At 40.5% G+C, this 25043-nt stretch overlaps 1 protein-coding gene across 14 annotated transcripts in view; it reads left to right on the top strand.

The window, feature by feature from the left end:
* Window positions 1-25043, top strand: part of ryr3 (ryanodine receptor 3) — a 366212-nt gene that overhangs the window by 59172 nt on the left and 281997 nt on the right. For 10 of the 14 annotated variants that reach the window (XM_060828905.1, XM_060828900.1, XM_060828912.1 and 7 more), the window contains exons 3-4: window positions 9966-10073; window positions 20933-20983. In XM_060828905.1, coding sequence (XP_060684888.1) covers window positions 9966-10073; window positions 20933-20983 — 159 coding nt within the window. The remainder of the gene's footprint in view (window positions 1-9965; window positions 10074-20932; window positions 20984-25043) is intronic. The other 4 variants (XM_060828910.1, XM_060828909.1, XM_060828911.1 and 1 more) reach the window with 1 other exon arrangement.

Raw genomic sequence — 25043 nt, 5'->3', positions numbered from 1 at the left:
GGCCAATTCACCTAACCTGCACATTTTTGGACTGTGGGAGGAAACCGGAGCACCTGGAGGAAACCCACGCAGACACAGGGAGAATGTGCAAACTACACACAGACAGTCGCCTGAGGCGGGAAATGAATCCAGGTCTCTGGCGCTGTGAGGCAGCAGTGCTAACCACTGTGCCACCATGCTGCCCACTATTGGAATTTTTGCTACTGGCTGCCATGGTAGGATTTGAACTATTGTTTCACAGGGGTTCAGCTTGGCCCTCTTATTTACCAATTGCTAATATGCTACTATCTCCCTGAGTGAAAAATCTACAATTCATGCTGACTTATCACTTGTTATATGTTCCAGAATTTATGGTTTTGGGTGCAATGAGGGAGTGTGTGGGGGCAACTGGGTGAAGAAATTATTTGTTGAATAATTTACTGGATGCACAAATCCTAAACTATGTATTTTTTTTGAGTTTCGCCTTTTAAATTGAGGGAAACTGAAACTGGGTTGAAACCAGATAAAGGTGTAGAGCCTTCCAGGTTCCCATCAGAGAGTCATAGAGTCACAGAGATGTACAGCATGGAAATATTCGGTCCGATCCATCCATGCCGACCAGATATTCCAACCCAATCTAGTCCCACCTGCCAGCACCCGGCCCATATCCCTTCAAACCCTTCCTATTCATATACCAATCCAAATGCCTTTTAAATGTTACAATTGTACCAGCCTCCACCACTTTTTCTGGCAGCTCATTCCATACACGTACCACCCTCTGTGTGAAAAAGTTGCCCCTTAGGTCTCTTTTATCTCTTTCCCCTCTCATCCTAAACCTATGCCCTCTAGTTCTGGACTCCCTGACCTCAGGGAAAAGACTTTGTCTATTTATCCTATCCATGTCCCTCATGATTTTGTAAACCTCTATAAGGTCACCCCTCAGCCTCTGACGCTCCAAGGAAAACAGCCCCAGCCTGTTCAGCCTCTCCCTACAGCTCAAATCCTCCAACCCTGGCAACATCCTTGTAAATGTTTTCTGAACCCTTTCAAGTTTCACAACATCTTTCCAAGAGGAAGGAGACTAGAAATGCACGCAATAATCCAACAATGGCCTAACCAATGTCCTGTACAGCTGCAACATGACATCCCAACTCCTATACTCAATGAGCTGAAGAAATAAAAGTTGGTTCCAGTGGGTAACAATAAGCAAATACAAGGTTGATGAAGCTAATTCTGTTAGTTACTTGAATTTGGAATTACAGTGAATTTGGATAAAAGTAACATTGACGAATCCACACTATCGAGCCTGTCATGAGCAGTGGTGAGTAAGTACTGCAGAAGTATGCTACTTTATTTTTGAAGATTGCATCTTTGGAACTTGGGTTGACTGGGAGCTGGTTTCAGATGAGAATCTGTGGCTGAATCTACAGAGAAGAGGATCTGGAATTCTACCTGAGAAGGATCGTAGACTTGAACATCTTTGTGGTGGAAATTGATGCCATGTATGTTGAGTGAACCGGATAGAAAATCTGTAATGTCCATTTTTATATCTGCTGTGTGATGTGTACTTTGCATTGAATGCAATTTGCCTGTTAATTCATTTTTTAATATGTTAATTCTGCTTTGATCGCCAAGGTAAAATACTGCAAAAAATGACATTTTGTTCATTGCTTCTTTATTATGGTCATGTGGTAATTTTAGTTTAGATTAGATTAGATAGATTAGATTAGATTACTTACAGTGTGGAAACAGGCCCTTCGGCCCAACAAGTCCACACTGACCCGCCGAAGTGCAACCCACCCATACCCCTACATTTACCCCTGACCTAACACTACGGGCAATTTAGCATGGCCAATTCACCTGACCCGCACATCTTTGGACTGTGGGAGGAAACCGGAGCACCCGGAGGAAACCCACATAGACATGGGGAGAACGTGCAAACTCCACACAGTCAGTCGCCTGAGTCGGGAATTGAACCCAGGTCTCAGGTGCTGTGTCACCGTGCCACCCACTAGTTCTTCTGGTTTGTTGATGAAAGTGCAACGCCTTTGTTCATTGGACCAACCAGCCTTATTTTGCTATTGAGTACCCTCAGTGATGCTCATTTTATCCGTATTGGTACATAAACACAATGATTCATTTTCACCATTTGAAGATTTTTCTTTGCTGTTATCAATGTTTGCGCTACTTATTAGATTGTTTTTATATTTCTTGTCCTCAATATAGTTTTTCTTCAAAATTTATCCAACCTTTTTTCATTTCTTTTCTTTATGATTCACTTAATTGTCCATGGCCTTACCCTGTTTTCTGGCATTGATTCATTACGAATCTACCCCAGTCTTTAGTGGGATCACTGTCAGTGTTTGTCCTTACTCATTTGATTGAGAATGAACAGGTCAGGGCAAGGGAATTTAAAGCAAAGATGGGCAGTGTAACGCTGCAGTTTAGTAGCTGGCACTCTTGTTCTGGAAGCACAAGACCTTAAGTTTACGTCATATTCCAGGGCTTGAATGTAAATAAGGACTAACAATCCAGTGTAGTACTGAGGGAGTATTGCATTGTGAAAGTACTTCTATATTGATGTCCTGTCTGCCTGCTTGGAAGGGATATAAAATAATCCATTGCACTATTTTAAAGACTAGATGACTTATCCTTGGTGACATGGCTAACATCACACACAAAAAAAATACAGATTATGTGGCATTATCACATTGTTAGGCACGTTCTTAAACACAGTGATGAAATATAGATGTTAGTCTGTGATGCTGACACAACTGAAGCATGCAGAAATGAAGTTTGGAATTTTCTTTGCTCTCTAGGATAATCCTGAAGTATTGGATGTTTGTGGGAGATTGTTCAATAACTATCTTGCCACTCTGTTCTATGCACTGTTCTGACCGAGGGCTCCAAAACAAAAGACTGATCAAACAGATTATAATGGTCAGGATATAATCTAAAAAAAGGACTACTTTGCACGTGCAACAATGTGATAGCTGGTGAGATGACATTGGATTATAGGCCAAACATATCATGCTGAGCTGCAATAATACTGTGGGCAGGTGGCAATCAATCAGGAGCTGCCCCACCATATTCAAATCATCAAATAATGTGTAACTAATCTCGGTAGCAGTTTGTTGATGTGCACTGGCATAACCGTTGCAGAATCTCCCACTGTCAGCATCCTGGGGGGGGTCAATGTTCTCCAGAAACCAAATTGGATCAGGGAATATGATGGCAAGACCAAGTAGGGGGCTAGGAATTGTGAAGCAAATGACTCTCCTCCTGGCTGCCTATCTTCCACTTTACAAAGCACATGTCGGTTCCCCCACATCTACCATCTCCCCATTAGACTCCATATCTATTCAGAAACCTTCCAAATACCAGAGCTTAGCTCAATTGCTTCCTTCTGGCAGCAGACTGTGCCAGTTTGAAGAGCCCTCATCAAATAAAAGCTGAAAGAACCACGGATGCTGGAAATCAGAGACAAAAACCAAAATTGCTGGAAAAGTCCAGCAAGTCTGGTAGCATCAGCAAAGTGAAATCAGAGTTAACATTTTAGTTCCTGTTGCTTTCAGTCCCTTCAAGGGTCACTGGGCCTGAAACGTTAACTCTGATTTCTCTCCACAGAGGCTGCCAGCGCTGCTGAACTTTTCCAGCAATTTCTATTTTTGTTGCCCTCACCAAATATTGCATTCTATTGTGCAATTTCACAATTACCTCCTGAGGTGACAGGATTTGCATTGCTACACTCTCTGAGGCTGACCCCCCCCACCCCCCCACCTTCTCCCCTCACCTTGGTGGTTTGAATAGTTTCCTCATGGCTGGGGTGCTATATGGGTGGCTGCCGCTGTGTAGGAGACAAAAGGAGACACGGTTATAACTGTATTCCAAATTTAGGATGATTGTGAGCATGCAGAACTCTACAATGGCAGTATTTTGAAAGCACATTGAGATATTTTGAAGGATTTGCTTTTCACATTTTCCAGCTTGCATGGAGGAGGCAATTGTGTAGTGCTGATGTCACTGGACTAGTCATCCAAAACCCCAGGCATGCTGTTCCAGGCACATAGATTTGTATCACATGGAAGATAGTGACATTTTAGTTCTTTTAAAATCTAGAACAAAAAGTTGGCCTAATGGTGACCGTATAACCGTTATCAATTGTCATAAAAAACTCCTTTAATGGCCTTTAAGGTAGGAATGCCATCATCTTTAGGTGGTCTGTTCTACCTGTGAATCCAGATCCACAGGAATGTGGTTGACTCATACCTGTGCTGGGTAAATACAGCTTAGCTAGTAACACCCACACCCCATTAACAAAAAGATTACTTTAGAATTGGCAATCCACAAAGCCCTAAAATCACAAGTGATCAAATAATCCTCCATGTGAGTAGTGCTGTCATCATACATCTTCCCCTAACCCTTTTGGCAGGACTGTTTACTGCAGTTAAATCCCTTTGCAATCTCTTTGTTCTGTTAGTTTCCTACAGGCTTCCCTGTGCCAGTGAAGTAACTCCATTCATATTTGCAAATAACTCCAAAACCACAACCTCATTGGTCAGGTTCACCACTCCTTCAGTTCTGCTCCTCTCTCTCTGGCATTCTGTAACTTTTTCTCCTGTGATGTTGTATTATAGAGCCATGACTTAGATTCTCAGGCATACTCATTCCAATCATTTCGCAAACTGTGGAGGCAGACAGTCAGCAGTGTTCTCTCCAATGTCTCCTGAACCCTCTAAAACCAGCACCATATCTACGCAGACCTTAGGAACACATTAATTGACATTTGTGGATCATGTTACTTTGTACTTCTGTGCAGGATGTAAACCATACACAGATGATGCCTTCCCATTCCTTTGCATGCATGTTCATCTCCACAATGGAGCCTTATCCTTGCAGAGTTCAGTAGGTCACTAAGTAATTTCTGATCCTGAATCTAGGATCTTCGAATGATCTCCGGGCTGCTGAACTCCACTGCAGCCTCTGTCCAGGCTGCTTTGATTAAAATCTGCATTGCCTGGATTCCTTTTCTTGGTCATCCATAGAGAGACAAATCTAGTTATCCCTACATACCAGCTATCTGCCCCAGTGTTCATGCTGACCATGCATTCCGTGGATTGGCTTTCTCTGTTAAGCTTCTGAGATGCTTTTTTTAAGTTAAATCCCCTTGCAATCTAAAATGTTGTACCACTAAAATGAATAAAAGAACCACTTCTGTCAACTTGTCCAAGTATTTGTGGAATCTAAGGAATTGCTATTTCTTCCAGAAAACTCCTACCCCATCTGAACCTGACACAGCCCCATGCCTGGTGCCCCTTCATTACGGCGGATGTGATCTCTTTCCAGGATAAGGCTTGCCAGCTCTATGCCTTAACCCTATCTAAAGAATCCACCATTCACCCACTTCTACTCTTGGCTGGAAGCCATGAATTGGTCCAAGGTATATTCTTCTGCATTGTAGGGGTTTGAAGTTAGTGAGCCATTTATTCCCAGATCAGAATCTCACCCACTGCCATAGGACCACTTTACTCAGTCCCTGTCCTCAAAATTCATCACATTTCTCAGAAAAACCATCTGAAAGTTTTCATTACATGTTTGGTACAATTCACTGATATGTTCTTTCATGACGAAAAGTGGTGATGAATGATCGCAGATTTCAAACATATTTTGCTTCCACAGAAGCTGATCTGACTGCTGGGAAGTTTGCAGCAAATTATAATCTTTCTTGGTGTTGGGTTTGAAGAAGAAAGTTCTTGCTTACCTTGAATCAGTGCAAAAGAATCTTTAATAATTATTAGACCAGGCAAAACCCATGGGAGGTGATGGGATCCAGACTTACTCTTGCGATACGTCATGGAGTGCAGGGACAAGATAGAAGACCCATCATACTGACCCCAACTTGGAAAAGGCATTGCATAATTCAAAGAGCAGATTCTCAGAAGAACCAATAGTTTGAGACTCAGGATTGAGTGGTGACTACCTGAATTGATATAGCACCAAGTGTTAACACTAGTTACAACTAAAGATAATTCCATGTTAATGGCCACCAGTAAGTTTATAATAAGCCACCTAGTCTTACAGAACTTGAATAATGCTGAAAAGTGAGATACGTTGCCAAACCGTTTTGCCTTGCCACATTAAGACAAATGAAAGATCATCAACTTTCAAATGACCGTAATTCATATCACAGTAGAAAAAGGTGCCTATTAGCTGGCAAGTCAAAACTGATTGGTCAAGGTGTTGCTATGAGAAAGTTCCTGGATATTTCAAATTTGCCATTCTTGTATTTGTAATGATGGTGGAAGTGAGGACTGCAGATGCTGGAGATCAGAGCTGAAAATGTGTTGCTGGAAAAGCGCAGCAGCCAGCAACACATTTTTAGTTTGTAATGATGGTTGCAAGATGAAAAACTTTCACAATGTGTCTCCTTTTTCAGCAGTGTTAAAAATCACACAACACCAGGTTATAGTCCAACAGGGGTTGTGTGATTTTTTTTAAAACTTTGTCCACCCCAATATTAATATTTCCTAACTAACTCTCTTTAAGCAGTAGTATAGCCTAGTGCTTGCAACATTTCTGAACTAGTTTAGCACTATTGCTCTAATTGGTGCTTATTTGTTGAAAGATTATACAGACTTAAATTTTCACTCCAAGCTTGTCTTCTGTTTTCGCTTGCTAGGCAAAACTCCTGACATAAATCTTGTGTGATGATCACATTCTGTCTGTGTTAAGTGCATTCAGTGAAGCTAAAAGTTGAACCACATAGTTGCCTAAGATCAACATCTAAGTGGCCATAATTCATTTTAAGCATCATCTTGCTAGTTTTGCAGAAAGTGAAATTTTCCGAAATGATTTTTCCTTGTGCTAAAAACTTACTCAAGCAATTTAAATTTTAAAAAATCTCTCAGATAGATTAGCACAGCTATTAAATTAATGCACAAACCCTTGACTAAGCACTGTCTTCTTTTAATACTGTGCTACATTACATTGATTAATGTACCAATTCTAAGGCTACATTTACACATGTATGCTTAATGAATTGCAGGGTAATTTGATTTTCATGGAGCACGCTGAATCCAGTGGGGATCAGGAGTGAAGCCTGTAAGGATGAAACTTCCACTGGTCAATGTACAGTTGGGAATTAGTGTGCCCCAAATATATGTTTAACAGAGGCAGAAGCCCAGTGCAAAAGTCAAAAGGGTTTTTAATGGTAGAGAAAGGGAAACAGGTGTAAAGTGGGTGTAAAGGTGACAAAGGAAGAGAATGGGTTTTCCCTACTGAGAGGGCATCATGTCAGTTGTACATCACTCAATTGTACATCTGCCATTACAGCCACATCCAGCAAGATTCCAACACCAAACGTATCTTCCCCTCCCCTTCACTTAATACATTCCCTCCAATGATGCCCTGATCTACCTCTCCATCAGTCTTATGCTTCCTCACTTCCCATGCAGTCGCAGTGGTGTAAAACTTGGCCATTCATCTTTTCTCTCCTCACGGTCCGAGGTGTCAAACATACCTTCCAGGTCAAACAGTGTTTCACTTGTACCTCTTTCAAATGTGCCTACGATACTTGCTACCTCTCAATGCAGTCTCTTTGACACTGGTGAGACTCTATGGAGTCTAGGTAAACACTTTGTGGAACACATCCACTCAGTGTAGAAATGATCCTGACCTTCAGTTCCTTGCCATTTTACTAAACTGCCTTGCTGTCATGGTAACACATCTGTCCTGGGCTGGCTGCATTGCTCCAATGAAACACAGTGCAAGCTTGAGGGTAGCGTATACTCAAGTACAGGTGTACGAAAGTACAGTAAAAATTGTACAATCTCGTTATTCCTGGCACTATCTTAGGTTCAAATGTTTTCAGGTACAAAATCTTAAGCCCAAAATAAAAAAATAAATTCAACATTCAAGTCCTTCTTAGTATAAAGAGGGAAAATAAAAAAATAAAATTAAAAGTCAAACATTACATTCTTCCTGCCAGTAACTTTTATTTAAGACAAAATTGCATTATTATTTAATTTATTTGTGCTGTAAAAAAAATGACAATGATGTGTATACCCTTGCATTGTGTTTCTGTTACTTAATGTGTATTTTTACATTGATTATGCTACAGGAAGGATGTTGTGAAACTTGAAAGGGTTCAGAAAAGATTCGTAAGGATGTTGCCAGGGTTGGAAGGTAAATAGGATAGGATAAATAGGATGGGGTAAATAGGATACGGTAAATAGACAGAGTAGGAAAATTCAAAACTAGAGGGCATAGGTTTAAGGTGAGAGGGGAAAGGTTTAAAAGGGATCGAAGGAGCAACGTTTTCACACAGAGGGTGGTACACGTATGGATTGAGCTGCCAGAGGAAGTTGTGGAGGCTGACACAATTAAAACATTTAAAAGGCATCTGGATGGGTGTTTTGAGTAGGAAGGATTTAGAGGGATATAGGCCAAATATAGGCAAATGGGACTAGATTTATTTAGGATATCTGGTTAGCATGGATCAGTTGGACTGAAGGATCTGTTTCTGTGCTGTACATCTCTATGACTCTATAATAACACCTCATTTTAGCTTAGCCACGTTACAGCCTGGACATCTCAATATTGAATTCCTTCACTTCAGAAACTCAATGTGCTATGTCCATTGATCACTTTTTTCACACTCTTCCCCACTCCACAGCCTTGCTTACTTTGCTGTTAGTTGAGAGTAGGCAAAAGTGGGTACTGCAGATGCTCGAGATTAGAGTCAAGATTAGAATGGTGCTGGAAAAGTACATCAGGTCAGGCAGCATCCAAGGAGCAGGAAAAATCGACATTTTGAGCAAAGGTCCTTCATCAGGTTAGTTGAGAGTACCCATTCTCTTCCTTTTTCATCTTCAGTTACATACATTTTAAATCTCTCTATCTCCACCATTAATAACCTGTTTGTTGTTTCCACTGCGCTTCTGCCTCTTTGAAAAGCATATTAGAATAAATTTCCACACCTTTCAGTTCTCAAAACGAGGTATTTTCATGCTTGAAGTGTTATCAGTGGTTCATTTTCCTTTGAGAATTGCATGGTCATTTGAAGGAGCCAAAATGCCACTGTATCTATTCTGTTTAATATTGGCCTTTGTAATGTCCAATCATTGAAGGTTATTTTATTACTTCTGCAGTTCTCCAATCAATATGGATTTGTGTGATATTGTAAGAGGGTTCCATTCAGTTTAATAGAGAAGGAAAGCTTTTTCTCATTTACACAGACCCAACTAACATTAAAGGTGCAACAAGTATTGTCTGAGTTTGATTTCTGGTCTGTGCTGATCTCCACTGAGAACCAGAAGTATGCTTCATTTCGTCTCAGTGTCTTTGGCTCTAGTGAGGGAAGACCTTATTCTTCTACTTCTCATGGATATACTCAAAATCGTGTGTATATTTCGGGATTGATTGGAGTTTCCTGATTTAGTGATGCCCTTAAGAGTTGAACAGCTTGTCAATTAAGAATATGGAAAAGGGGGAAAAAGCTGCTGCCTATAGGAAATGGCTGTAGCTGTATTGTTGTTAATATCATTTTCTCAGGAGCATCATTTCAACTTATATTTGGGAGTCAGCACTCTCCACAGTGGTATATTTCACAAGCAGATAGATCTTAGAACTGACCTTTGCACAGTGTATATAATCAGACCACATAGGGTTTGCTGAAATGTCAATATGGCAGTCAAGTTTATGCCAATTTCTATCATCCTTTAAATGAACAGCATATTTTGTATCCTATTGGTACCAAACCAATTCGAGTGTGATTTGGATTTTATTCCAGATAAACTAAATGAGGAAAAATGAAGCATCATTATTAAACTGGTAACATCATCTCTTTTCCCTTGATGATCTGCTATCGCCAGACCTCAACTTATGTAAACATTGTTCTTTGTACAGAATTTTAAAAGCTGCTTGACCACAAACAAAACCTTAAATAATCACTTTGATAATTGTAATATTTTTCTTTTTGTTTACAGTATGTCCCTCCTGATCTCTCCATCTGTGTTTTTGTGCTGGAGCAGTCACTGTCAGTCAGAGCTTTGCAGGAGATGTTGACCAGTACAACTGAAAAGAGCAATGAAGGTGTAAGTATCGAGACCAACACTTCTCAAAATAATTCACCATGTCACTCTCTTAGTAACTTGATTTATTTTATATACTATTTTCTGTTTAATATCATTGTTTGGAATTATTTATATTTGTTGCTACTGTTCTTACAGTCCAGATGGTGTGTTAGTTTTTGCCCAACAGGTTATGTTGTGAACTGATATCGAAAATGCATAATGTCATTACTTAATTTGTGAACTACAGCACAGAGTGATTTTCACTGACTACTGGATATGTTGTGCACATTGATTGATTAAGTTTGCATCTTGGTAAGACCACAGTGAACAGTTCTTGTCTCCATATTTAGGCTTAGCATATTGATACACTAGAAAAGGTGAAAACAACATGAAAAAGATAAACTGAATACAATGTTATGCCATTAGGATTGGATAAGAAAACTTGTAGAATGCATAAATATTGGTGGATATACTGACATACTCCTGTACTCAGAATTCTATGTAATTCTCTGTAAGTCGACTTCATTATCTGCGAGTAGCTCTTGTTTCAGTCAAGTGGATTTAGTATCTGTTTCCATGTATAATTTTCTCTTTTTAATTGATCTGATTATTTTCTTCAAGGGTTCTTCTGTTACACTCGTAAGCATTATCCATTGTGCAGGTGTTTGTAATTTCTGCTTTTTCAGAATTGAAAAGGTTAACACAGAGGGCAGGTCTTTGGTACAACTCGTTTCAATATATCTGAGGGTAGATGGTACTCTAGGAGAGTTTTCTGGTCAGCTACGTTACAGAACGCAATTGCAGTCCATTGTAGTACTTCCCCAGAATACCCATGGATGAGTACTTCCCCAGAATACCCATGGATGAATCCAATAAGTTGTTGTTTCTGAAAGAGAGCGAGAGAGAGAGAGAGAGAGAGAGAGAGAAGGAAAAATTAACATGTCTCAAATATAATCTAAGTAGTACATGAAATTGTGCGGTATTTTGTGGTGCAGTATTTGCATCCCTATCTCTCAGTTAGAAGTTCTGGGTTCAGGTTCCATGCTAGTACATTATGGCCATGGAAGATGTGGTTGTGATTTGGCCAGACAGGTTGATTACAGACCCTGCCATACATCTGATGACAGGGGGAAAGAATGGGAGAGTCTCTTCATCAGCTCTCCTGCAGTGGCAAGCAGTTGCGGTACTTTGGCCATAAATGTAGTCTGCTACATTAGAAGGTCTAATGCTTAATGCTTGGAAACTAGGACAGACATGTAATTGATCTTTTGTATAGAATACCAGTGTATTGTTAGCTTGAGTAGTTACATATTCACAGAGTTGTATTGAAGGGTTTATTTCCGTGCTGTACATCTCTATATCTCTATGACATGATCTTGACAACATTCCTGATGAAGCTTATGCCCGAAACATCGATTCTTCTGCTACTGGAATGCTGCCTGACCTGCTGTGCTTTTCCAGCAACACGCTCTCGACTCAGATTTCCAGTATCCGCAGTTCTCACTTTCTCCTGAGATCTTGACAACAGTCGGCTGTAAAATGATTGTTTAGTTCATTTAATTATTCACAGAATATGCCAAGACTAGATATCTATTCAAGGATCCCATTGTAAAGTGAAGTAATGATCAGTTGTGCTTTTTGTCAGCTCCTTAACAAAACTAGGATTGCATTCCAGATCACTATTGCAGTTGTTTGTACCATATTGATCTCTTTGCAACAGCTCAAAGTTAAATCATGGAAGTAACTAGAAGAAATGAGAGAAGTGCACATGTAGTGTTGTAATTTCTTGTTTCTCTCTGCTATTCCTTTTAACATGCTAGCCAATAGAGTTCACCAAGTGGGTATGTATGTTCATTGATCTGACTTTGTTCTCACTCCTGCATGCATGTGGTCAAATAGTTGTACTCTCAAAATATTTTTGTAAGAAAATGGTCACTAATGTTTCCTTTGCATACATGTGTAGATGTTTAACTTTTTTTAAATTATGAGATTATAAGTTGTTTGTTTGGACAATTCCACATATAGTGCTTTTTGTTGAAAAAAAAAATTGAACCCCTTACTGATGAAATTATTCCTTGGTCCTTTTGAATGTATTTTATTAGAAAATAATAACCTACTGGACTGAATTTAACAAGTGAAGCAAATAATGCCATCCAGGGCAAGAATGATGAGCTAGCAGTTTTTATGCATCATTTGAAGAAAGTTTATTATTATTTATCTTAATAAATAATGATAGCAGTGGCAGAGCTAACGTTTTGTTTTGCTCTTCAACAGTGCATATTGGGGCATTTCACGACATCTACTTGATCCTATGTTCAGTTGATTCATAATCTTTCAAGATTTAAGGATTCTGATGTATGAGCCAAGTTTGTCAAATAATCTGGTGTTGATTATGGGAAAGTTTCAGGTGTATACATTTTTGCTGGTACTTTAACATGTTTTTTTTCAAAGTTGTTGTTTTGCTGGACTAAGTACTGCATTGCAGACCCAGTTTATGTCACAAAACAATATGGTTTGGTAGAATGGAAAATAACACTTTGGATTTCTCTGCTATTTTTCTAGCCTCACTTGGAGTGCAGTAAGAATGCATTTGAATAGAGATTGCAGTCTGGATTTCCTTTCGATGCAGATTCACTGCCAGAAATAGGTTGCAGCAGGACTTCTGGTTGCTACCCTGATCTCCATAAGACCCCAGACTATTAGCCAGCTTTAGGGCCCATTTAAATCAGGAATCGCTCAGCATAGGTTTAGCTTGCTTCCATTTTAATTTTATCTGTATCACTACCCCAGTAGAAATGGACAGTAATTCGAGCTGCTTTGCTCATCAGTAGCCACTTCCAAAGATTGATTCTTAAGCGAGCATTACGTTCCTTATTTGTTTATGGAGGAGGCATGAAACACGTTCCAAATACTTATGAGGAATGCTTGATAGTAACTGAATCAGTATAATACTCAAGTCCTCAAGTATCGGAGTGACCACCGATACTCCTGCCGACTTCGTCTGCAGGAAATGCAGTCAGATCCTGCTCCTCACCAAACGAGTTAGGGAACTGGAACTGGAGTTGGATGAACTGAGGATTATTCGAGAGGCTGAGAGGGTGATTGATAGAAGCTACAGGGACATAGTTACGCCGGAGAACAGAGGTAGCTGGGTAACAGTTAGAGGTGGGAAGGGGAAGAAGCAGGCAGTGCAGGGTTCCCCTGTGGTCGTTCCCCTAAGCAATAAGTATACAGCTTTGGAAACTGTTGGGGGGGACAGCCTTGCAGGTGTAAGCTGCAGTGACGGGGTCTGTGGCATGAGTTCTGGCTCTGAGACTCAGAAGGGAAAGGGGGAGAGGAGGAGAGCGCTAGTTATAGGAGACTCTCTAGTTAGAGGGACAGACAGGCGGTTCTGTGGACATGGGTGAGACTCTCGGATGGTTTGTTGCCTCCCGGGTGCCAGGGTCCGAGACGTCTCGGACCGTGTCTTCAGAATCCTTAAGGGGGAGGGTGTGCAGCCAGAAGTCGTGGTACACATTGGCACCAACGACATAGGTAGGAAGAGGGGTGGGGAGGTCATTCAAGAGCTCAGGGAGTTAGGCTGGAAGCTAAAAGCTAGGACAGACAGAGTCGTCATCTCTGGGTTGTTGCCGGTGCCACGTGACAGTGAGGCAAGGAATAGGGAGAGAACGCAGTTGAACACGTGGCTGCAAGGATGGTGTAGGAGGGAGGGTTTCAGGTATTTGGACAATTGGACTGCATTCTGGGGAAGGTGGGACCTGTACAAACAGGACGGGTTGCACCTGAACCAGAAGGGCACCAATATCCTGGGGGGTAGGTTTGCTAGCACTCTTCAGGGGGGTTTAAACTAATTTGGCTGGGGGATGGGATCCGGACTTGTAGTCCAGTAAGTAAGCTAGCTGTTTGTCAGGATGTCCAAGAATGTAGGGAGGCTGTGGAGAAGGTAGCACTGACAGGGAATACTTGCGGACACAGAGATGGGCTCAAGTACGTATATTTCAACGCAAGGAGTATCAGAAATAAGGTGGGTGAACTTAAGGCGTGGATCGGTACCTGGGACTATGATGTTGTGGCCATCACGGAAACGTGGATAGATGAGGGACAGGAATGGTTGTTGGAGATTCCTGGTTACAGATGTTTCAGTAAGATTAGGGAGGGTGGTAAAAAAGGAGGAGGGGGTGGCATTGCTAATTAGAAATGGTATAACGGCTGCAGAAAGGGAGTTTGAGGGGGATCTTCCTTTGGAGGTAGTATGGGCTGAAGTCAGAAATAGTAAAGGTGCAGTCACCTTGTTGGGTGTTTACTATAGGCCCCCCAATAGCAGCAGAGATGTGGAGAAACAGATTGGAAAACAGATTTTGGAAAGGTGCAGAAGCCACAGGGTCGTAGTCATGGGCGACTTCAACTTCCCAAATATTGATTGGAAGCTCTTTAGATCAAGTAGATTGGATGGGGCGGTGTTTGTGCAGTGTGTCCAGGAAGCTTTTTTAACTCAGTATGTAGATTGTCCAACCAGAGGGGAGGCCATATTGGATTTGGTATGCGGTAATGAACCGGGACAAGTGATGGGCTTGTTAGTGGGTGAACATTTTGGTAATGGTGACCACAATTCTGTGACTTTCACCTTGGTTATGGAGAGAGATAGGTGCGCACAACAGGGTAGATTTTACAATTGGGGGAAGGGAAATTACGATGCTGTAAGACAGGATTTGAGGAGCATAAGTTGGGAGCATAGGCTGTCAGGGAAGGATGTGGTGGAAATGTGGAACATTTTCAAGGAGCAGATACGACGTGTCCTTGATATGTATGTACCTATCAGGCAGGAAAGAAATGGTTGTGTGAGGGAGCCTTGGTTGACGAGGGAGGTTGAATGTCTAGTAAAGAGGAAGAAGGAGGCTTACATAAGGTTGAGGAAACAGGGTTCAGACAGAGCAGTGGAGGGATACAGGATAGCCAGAAGGGACCTGAAGAAAGGGATTAGGAGAGCTAAGAGAGGGCATGAAAAATCATTGGCGGATAGGATCAAGGATAACCCCAAGGCATTTTATGCATATGTGAGAAACATGAGAATGACGAGAACGAGGGTAGGTCCGATCAAGGACAGTAGTGGGAGATTGTGTATTGAGTCGGAAGAGATAGGAGAGGTCTTGAGTGAGTACTTTTCTTCAGTATTTACGAACGAGAGGGACCGTATTGTTGAAGAGGAGAGCGTGAAACGGACTGGTAAGCTAGAAGAGATACTTGTTAGGAAGGAAGATGTGTTGGACATTTTGAACAACTTGAGGATAGACAAGTCCCCTGGGCCTGACGGGATACATCCTAGGATTATGTGGGAAGCAAGAGAGGAAATTGCAGTACCGTTGGCAATGATCTTTTCGTCTTCACTGTCAACGGGGGTGGTACCAGGGGACTGGAGAGTAGCGAATGTTGTGCCCCTGTTCAAAAAAGGAAATAGGGATAACCCCGGGAATTACAGGCTAGTTAGTCTTACTTCAGTGGTAGGCAAAGTAATGGAAAGGGTACTGAGGGATAGGATTTATGAGTATCTGGAAAGACACTGCTTGATTAGGGACAGCCAGCACGGATTTGTGAAGGGTAGGTCTTGCCTTACAAGTCTTATTGAATTCTTTGAGGAGGTGACCAAGCATGTGGATGAGGGTAGAGCAGTGGATGTAGTGCACATGGATTTTAGTAAGGCATTTGATAAGGTTCCCCATGGTAGGCTTATGCGGAAAGTCAGGAGGCATGGGATAGAGGGAAATTTGGCCAATTGGATTGAAAACTGGCTAACCGGTCGAAGTCAGAGAGTGGTGGTAGATGGTAAGTATTCAGCCTGGAGCCCAGTTACAAGTGGAGTTCTGCAGGGATCAGTTCTGGGTCCTCTGCTGTTTGTAATTTTTATTAATGACTTGGATGAGGGAGTCGAAGGGTGGGTCAGTAAATTTGCAGATGATATGAAGATTGATGGAGTTGTGGACAGTGAGGAGGGCTGTTGTCGGCTGCAAAGGGACTTAGATATGATGCAGAGCTGGGCTGAGGAGTGGCAGATGGAGTTCAACCCTGCCAAGTGTGAGGTTGTCCATTTTGGAAGAACAAATAAGAATGCGGAATACAGGGTTAACGGTAGGGTTCTTAGTCAGGTGGAGGAGCAGAGGGATCTTGGGGTCTATGTACATAGATCTTTGAAAGTTGCCACTCAGGTGGATAGATCTTGTAAGAAGGCCTATGGTGTATTAGCGTTCATTATCAGAGGGATTGAATTCAAGAGTCGTGAAGTGATGTTGCAGCTGTACAGGACTTTGGTTAGGCCACATTTGGAGTACTGTGTGCAGTTCTGGTCGCCTCACTTTAGGAAAGATGTGGAAGCTTTGGAGAGGGTGCAGAGAAGATTTACCAGGATATTGCCTGGAATGGAGAATAGGTCGTACGAGGATAGGTTGAGAGTTCTCGGCCTTTTCTCGTTGGAACGGCGAAGGATGAGGGGTGACTTGATAGAGGTTTATAAGATGATCAGAGGAATAGATAGAGTAGACAGTCAGAAACTTTTTCCCCGGGTACGACAGAGTGTTACAAGGGGACATAAATTTAAGGTGAAGGGTGGAAGGTATAGGGGAGATGTCAGGGGTGGGTTCTTTACCCAGAGAGTGGTGGGGGCATGGAATGCGCTGCCCGTGGGAGTGGTAGAGTCAGAATCATTGGCGACCTTTAAACGGCAATTGGATAGGTACATGGATGGGTGCTTAATCTAGGATAGATGTTTGGCACAACATCGTGGGCCGAAGGGCCTGTTCTGTGCTGTATTGTTCTATGTTCTATGTTCCTGATGAAGGGCTTTTGCCGGAAACATCGATTTTCCAGCTCCTCAAATGCTGCCTGACCTGCTGTGCGTTTCCATCACCGCTCTAATCTAGACTTTGATTTCCAGCATCTGCAGTCCTCACTTTCGTCTAATACTGAATATTCCTTTGTGCCCATTGCCCATTGAGTGATCGGTATAGCACTATAAAATTATGTCTTCTTGTCCCTCTTTTGCATCCAGGATTACCAATGTAATGAATCCAAAATGTCGATATTCTCAGTACAATTGAAGCATGACTTTGAGGGGCAACACTTGCTCTAGACAAGGGGAACTGGTGGGTGATGTACTTTTATTTCCCAAATAATTTGTTAAGGTGCTGCATCAAAGGTTATCATAGAAAATAAAGGCTCATGCTGAAGATATTGATATAGGTAAAAGATTGTCCCGCTAACAAGAACTGGAGAATAGATATAACTTTGTCATTTTCAAGTTGGCACGGTGGCACAGTGGTTAGCACTGCTGTCTCACAGCGCCTTAGACCCGGGTTCAATTCCTGACTCAGGCGACTGACTGTGTGGAGTTTGCACGTTCTCCCCGTGTTGCGTGGGTTTCCTCCGGGTGCTCCGGTTTCCTCCCACAGTCCAAAGATGTGCGGGTCAGGTGAATTGGCCATGCTAAATTGCCCGTAGTGTTAGGTAAGGGGTAAATGAAGGGGTATGGGTGGGTTGCGCTTCGGCGGGTCGGTGTGGACTTGTTGGGCCGAAGGGCCTGTTTCCACACTGTAAGTAATCTAATCTAATCTAATCTAAAAAATTGGCAAGGTCTAAAGAAAAATGTGCCACCAGTATCAGTGCTGGAGCATCAACTGTTTGTAGTTTATGTAAAGGACTTGGATGAAGAGACAAAGAGTATGATTGCCAAGTTTGCTGATGTTACAATGATAGATAGGAATGAGAGTTGTGAAAAGGACACACGAAGGCAAGAAAAGATTATGAATAGGTTAAGTGAATGCGCAAAGATATGACAAGTGGATATTGATATGGGAAAATGAGAAATTGTCCATTTGTCAAGAAGATTTAAAAAATGTTCTGGTGAGAGTTTGCAAAGCTCTGTGCTGCAAAGGAAACTGGATATCCTCATACATCAATCACAGAAGGAAGGCATGGAAAGTAAGAAAGCTAATAGAATGTTATCATTTATCATGGGGAAATTGAACACGAAAGTAGGGAGGTTATGCCTCAGTTATACAGAGACATAGTAGGACTTGTCTAGAGTATTGTACACCATTTTAATCATCTGATTTAAGAAAGGATGTAAGTACAGTGGAGGCAGTTCAGAGATTTATTTGACTAATACCTGAATGGATGGGTTGTTTTTATGAGAAAGATTGTAGGGGCTATAGTTTTATCCACTGGAGTTTTGAAGAATAACAAGTGAATTATTTGATACCTGTAAATTCCTGTGGCGTTTTGGCAGGGTCGATGTGGAGGGGTGGTTCCTCTCGGCGAGAATCTAGAACTAGGAAATTGACCATTTCAAACAGAGAATAGGTGATTTTTATTTTTCTTGTTCTGATGAGAGTCATGTGTCTCTGGAACTCCGACTGAAAATGTGTTGGGTGCAGAATCCTCAAATATTTTAAGTTAAAAATCACAGGTTATAGTCCAACAGGTTTAATTGGAAGCACACTAGCTTTCAGAGCGACGCTCCTTCATCAGGTGGTAGTGGAGGGCTTAATCGTAACACAGAATTTGTAGCAAAAATTTACAGTGTGATGTAACTGAAATTATACATTGAAAAATTAATTGTCTGTTAAGCCTTTCATCTGTTAGAATACAGTGATAGTTTCACTTATTTCAAGTGTAAATCACAAAACCCTTTTTTTTAAAGTTGCATTCTCGGGTTAGCTGTTAACAATGGTGATAGCTAGACAATATGTTGAAGGTGTTGGCCCCCTGTGTTCTCTGTCTATGCCATGATGTTTAGATTGATTCTAATCTAAAAAGTGAGATAACGGGAGTTTTAGATAAATTCCTGCAGTTTTTGAGCTCAAAGTTCTACATGAATGCATGCAGTTTTTGCTCAAACAGTGTGTATTTGTTGATGGAGTTCAGAATTTCTGAACTTAAGTTTATTTTGTTCTAAGTTATAGATGTAATGTTTCTGGGAATTATAAAAAACAAAAAGAGAAACATCATTTAAAACATAATGGCAAATAGCTTTCTTAATATATTCTCTAGTATATTTATACAAAAACATTGTGTAATATAACTGCTGAGCACAAAGAATTTTGAAAAAATTCACCTGTGATACCATTCTTGGAATTAAGAGCTGGAATTATGTTTGTAATTTATTTGCATAGTGTCACCTCATATATCACCAATTCTGATTTTTGAGGATTCTGTACACGTTGTGATTATTGTCAAGAGTTTACTTTAAGTAATAATATGAGAAAACGTGATGAATTACATTCTTGTAGACCCATATACAAGGGCCATGCAAAAGCTTTTAAAAAAGTGGATGATATATCCTAAATCAAATTATTCCTTCATAAATGAGTGTAACAACAGCATTAGATTGTAGCATGCTATCTTTGCTGGCCATTTTGACCATAAATATTGCATGATGTAAGAAGACCAAAAGAAGGGAGCAGCACATAAAAGATGGAATTCCTTTCCCCCTCTACCAAACCCTACAGTTTAAGCTATACCTTTGCCATTGGGTATCAGACTTGGGAGGATCTTATAAAGAGGCAGATATAGTGACTAGAATCAAAGAATTCCTATACTGTGGAAACAAGCCATTTGAACTAACAAGTCCATTCTGACCACCTGAAGAGTATCCCACTCAGACGCATTCCCCTACCTTATTGCTCTACATTTCCCCTGACTAATGTACCAGGCCTACACTTCCTTGAACATCATAGAGATGTACAATAGGAAACAGACCTTTCGGTCCAACTCGTCCATGCTGACCAGATATCCTAACCTCATCTAGTCCCATTTGCCAGCACTTGGGCCATTTCCCTCTAAATCCTTCCTATTCATATACCCAGCCAGATGCCTTTTAAATGTTGTAATTGTACCAGTCTCCACCACTTCCTCTGGCAACTTTTTTCACACACCACCCTCTGTGTGAAAAAAGTTGCCCCTCAGGTCCCTTTTACATCTTTCCCCTCTCATCCTAAACCTATGCCCTCTAGTTCTGGACTCCCCGACCCCAGGAAAAGACTTTGTCTATTTATCCTATCCATGCCCCTCATAATTTTATAAACTTATATAACGTCACTCCCAGGGAAAGCAGCCCCAGCCTATTCAGCCTCTCCCTATAGCTCAAATCCTCCAACCCTGGCAACATCCCTGTAAATCTCTTCTGAACCCTTTCAAGTTTTACGACATCCTTCTTATAGGAGAGAGACCAGAATTGCAAACTAAGACAGGAAGATGATGAACTGCCCAGAAGTAAATGCAATGCGTTGGAAAGGCACATACAAAGGGTTTCGGAAAATAAAAAAATTAATTTTCTCTGGAAGGAATATCATGACGCAGGATAATTATATTTAAAGTCATGCACACTTTAACTGAGAGAGAGCCCTTTCTTGTGATTGTTCAAGGAAAAAAATCAGAAAAGTGCAATTGTTATTTGTGGAAATGTTAAGAATTCTGTGATTTTAAATTTTATAAATTATCACAACACGGTATCCATTTTTTACTCATTACCTTGAATCTATGTAATATTCTTTGTAATAATATATGTAAACATATGTCTTTTAAAGATTTGTGTTTAGTTATACTTTAGGAAAAAGCTACATTATTTGGGAATTTGGTTTCATTCTTTGATAAACAAACACTTTCATGTACAACTAGTGCTAATATCTAAACCATATCTTGCGTCAGATCAAATATCTGGAATTCGCCTCAGACATTATGAAAAAATGTCAGTTAATATTATTGGATACAGTGTGTTAGGATGATATTATATTCAACATCAACTTTATGCCCTGAAGTAATAACACTCCTGGTTTTGACCAGATGAACACAGCTAAAAGATGTTTAATAGTTTTTATTCTTATTATATTAAGGGCTCTGTCAAAAGAAGTTGCATCAATGCCAAGAAGACAAAATCTCTGAGGGTAACTATTGTTGCTCTGATATTTCTGTTATGAGAAATTAACTACAAATAAGAAGCACTAAAAATGAGAACTATTGTGCATACATAATTAATAGAAAATAGATATAACTATACTGAATCAAAACTTTCCACTGAACCATGGGCAATGTGTGGCTTTACACAAAATCACTTCTGACTAAAGAGTATGTGGTTGACTAATTGATGCACTAAACTCTTTTTTTCCTATCTAACTCACTAATTGTAGAAAGATGCAAGGGGAGTATTCCACTTCTCAGAAAGCCAAGGTGCAGGTGGGAGCAAATTATATCAGTGAGACAAAGAACTAATAACTACCTCCACCATTAAGGTTGTAATTGCTGCATTAATTGTACTGATAAGATACACACACGAAGAGCATTGTTTAAGTCAGTAGAGCATTTGCAACAAGAGACTGCTGCAACGTAGGGCTAGTAGGCAGAAAGCAGATATGCTGCATTCTGTAAATAAATGCATTATTGGAGAAATATTTGTTTGCTTTAGATATTTGCTTCTATTGTTCATCAAATAACTTACGATCAAACTAATTTTTCAACATATGTTTAATTATATGCAGGTTTGCAGGACAAATATCTGTATTAATAATAATGCCACTTATTAAAAGAAGAAGGAATCTGGATTTATATAATTCCTGATCACCTTGAGGTGATCTCAATGCACTAATTTCCAGTGAAAGGATTTTTTGAAATTCAAGTGCAGTTTCTTTGCCAGCAAGAAAGGCAGGCAGTCTGCAAGACTTTAAAATAATAAAAAAAGTCTGTTAGGGAATATGTTAATCAAGAACATTCCCTGCTGTTGATTGAACAGACCATTGGGATCTTTCACATCAGCCTCAATAGGCGAGTACTTTAATTTCTCATTTGAAGCATAATCTTTTACTAGTTAACATAACACACTCTAGTGCTCTGCTCCCGTATATAAAATGTTTTGCACAAATACCATCTGTTATATTCCATTCAGAGTAGAAACCACCTTTATAAACTTTTCATGCTACCATTATCAGTGATGCTGCTATGTTCTGAGTTACATAGAGCCCAACTCATCAGTCTGAATCATAAAGAAACTTGTGTGCCCCAATCAACCCAACTTCACTGCTCAACTAATTACCATAGATTTGCAAATTAGCTCCAAATAATATAAAATTGATGCATGTATGAGAAAAACAGTTGAATGGATAAATTACATATTTGTATCATGGTCTTGGATCTTGTGTGCTAAATCAGAGGCAAACAACATATCTTGAGACAATTAGACAATTGCTGAAGACTTCTTTCCTTCTCAATTCTCGCTATTAAAAAACTATTAGAAGGTCAGAAATGGGATTAATTGGTTGCCACAGTGGGTTGCTATGTTTTCTCACTCTGTGAATATTATTTCACTTTAAGTATATATTACTGCATTGAGAAAGCTGATTATTTATGTGGTTTAGGGTGTAACTCGTTTGACTCAGTCAAAGTGATTGTTTGATTTTGTATAGAAGTTTAAGAATATAATCCAAAATCAAGATTATATCTCTTCACTTTTACTACTGCAACTTTGTTTTGTATGAACTAACTTTTTAAAGATTCTATGTACCTCAGCGTAATAACCTTTATCCTGAAATGGATGAAATGACTGCCATGTATTGTCAGCTTGATGTAAATGCAAATCTGAATTATTAATATTAATCTATTTTATTTACTTTGATCTTTCCTGCTTTCTAGAAGTTTATGAAAAAGGTAAGTCAATCTCTCATTTTCAACTTATAGTCCTTTTCAAATCAATACCAGTTACCTATGAGCTGCATCTGCACTTAGTTTCTCAATCCCTTCCAGCTACAAAATGATGGAAATATTCCAGCCAACAAGTCATGAATATCCTATTAACAAGAGTAGGTCATCACCTCTGCATGAAAAAGTGGAGGTCAAAGCCTATCTTTCTCTGTTTGAATAGATAAATAGCAATTTTCAATGGAAAACAAAAATGAACGTCTCAATTTAGGCCTGACATTGTTGGCTGCTCCTCAATTGGAAGAATATTTGATTTGAATTATATACTATCTCGTATTTATTACAAATACAGTGAAAACTGTTATTTAATGTTGCCATTCTCCAGTGCCATCTTAAAGCACAGAAAATAACCAAAACACAGAATATAAAGCCAGAAAAATTTTTAAAAGTTCATCTTATAGTGTTTTCAGTTACATTAGGTGGTTTTTGGAACAGCTCCCACTTCTAGCTCAGCCAGGGACCTGGATCTGGGCTCCTCCATCCCAATGCCTCAAGCCCCTCCTCCTAAACTGATGACATTGCTCTGTGATTTGTGTTTCTGCCATGGTTTCCAATGTAGAGTAAGAGGCAGAGTCTCAACTTTCTGTTCTTTGAACATGTGGAGCAGGAAATCACATGAGCAAGTGGGATCCAAAATGCAAGATTTGCTTCCTTTTCTTTCCTTCTGTATCTGATCATTAAGGCATCTGGAAGCAAAGCATGATATCTGGAACCATAGCACATGCCTTTTGGGATATTACATATGAAGGAGGGCAAAGGGTTTTGTGCGCAAAAAGTGTCAACTCGTCAGATGTGAAGCACGATGTCAAAAATGAATAGAAGGCTGTAGTCTAATTCATATTTTGCTTGGACCTTGGTCTATATTATAAAGGAAATTAATAATCAGCAGTGCAGCTCTCCCTTTGATAGGCCATCTTTCTTGTAACTTAGATGCAATCACACGGACATAAGTAACTCAAGAAGACCACCTCCTTCGCAACTAAGGATGAGCAATAAATGCTGGCCCAGCCAGCGTCGTCCATGTCCCATGTGTGGTCATTTTTAAAACAAAATGCAGCCAGTATTTCCATTTTCCCTAGCAAAAGTGTCTGCTGTGTTTCCTTTCTTTGATCCAGTGAAATGAAGTGAAATCTTTAATGATAAATCAAATTACCTATCTCATCTCTCCAATGAGTGTTGAATATGTCCTGCTGAATGGGGGACAAAGGGGAAGAAGGTCTTTGTTTTGAGGGAGATGGGAGGCAGAGACGGATAATTGCCCAGGCAAGAGTGTTGTATAAGAATATTTTCTCCACTTGGAGCAGCCATGTTCTCTCGGAGGGCAGAGGTGGATTCAATTCTCAACTCAAACAAACGGGAGAAACACCGTTGATCAGTGCTGAGCAGTGGGGACTGAACATAGAGTGAGCACAGAAGAAGGAGCCAGGATTGAAGGTGACCAAAAACAGAGGGGAGACAGTTGAAAGCAACCAGCAAGATGACATAGTCAAAGTGCAAACCGAGTGGATGACTTTGAGTCTGAGATAAAACAGAGGGGGAATGAGCAACAAAAGCTGGGATGCCCAGATACTAAGCCCTAGTACTGCAGCTTTTTACAATATATATTAATGATATAGAAGATGGTATTAATAGTAACATTAGCAAATTTGCTGGTGACACAAAACTGAGTGGCAGGGTGAAATGTGAGGAGGATGTTAGGAGATTACAGGTGACCTGGACAGGTTAGGTAAGTGGATGGATGCATGGCAGATGCAATTTAATGTGGATAAATGTATGGTTATCCACTTTGGTGGCAAGAACAGGAAGGCAGATTACTACCTAAATGGAGCTGAAAATGTGTTGCTGGAAAAGAGCCGCAGGTCAGGCAGCATCCAAGGAGCAGGAGAATCGACGTTTCGGGCATGAGCCCTTCTTCAGGCTCATGCCCAAAACGTCGATTCTCCTGCTTCTTGGATGCTGCCTGACCTGCTGCACTTTTCCAGCAACACATTTTCAGCTCTGATCTCCAGCATCTGCAGTCCTCACTTTCTCCTACTACCTAAATGGAGTCAAGTTAGGTAAAGAGGCAGTACAAAGAGATCTGCGTGTTCTTGTACACCAGTCAATGAAGGCAAGCATGCAGGTACAGCAGGTAGTGAAGAAAGCTAATAGCATGCTGGCCTTCATAACAAGAGGGATTGAGTATAGAAGCATAGAGGTTCTTCTGCAGCTGTACAGGACCCTGGTGAGACTACACCTGGAATATTGTGTGCAGTT

This window comes from Hemiscyllium ocellatum, chromosome 8 (assembly GCF_020745735.1).
Source record: "Hemiscyllium ocellatum isolate sHemOce1 chromosome 8, sHemOce1.pat.X.cur, whole genome shotgun sequence".
Taxonomy (NCBI): domain Eukaryota; kingdom Metazoa; phylum Chordata; class Chondrichthyes; order Orectolobiformes; family Hemiscylliidae; genus Hemiscyllium; species Hemiscyllium ocellatum.
This window is presented reverse-complemented; position numbering and strand designations above follow the sequence as displayed.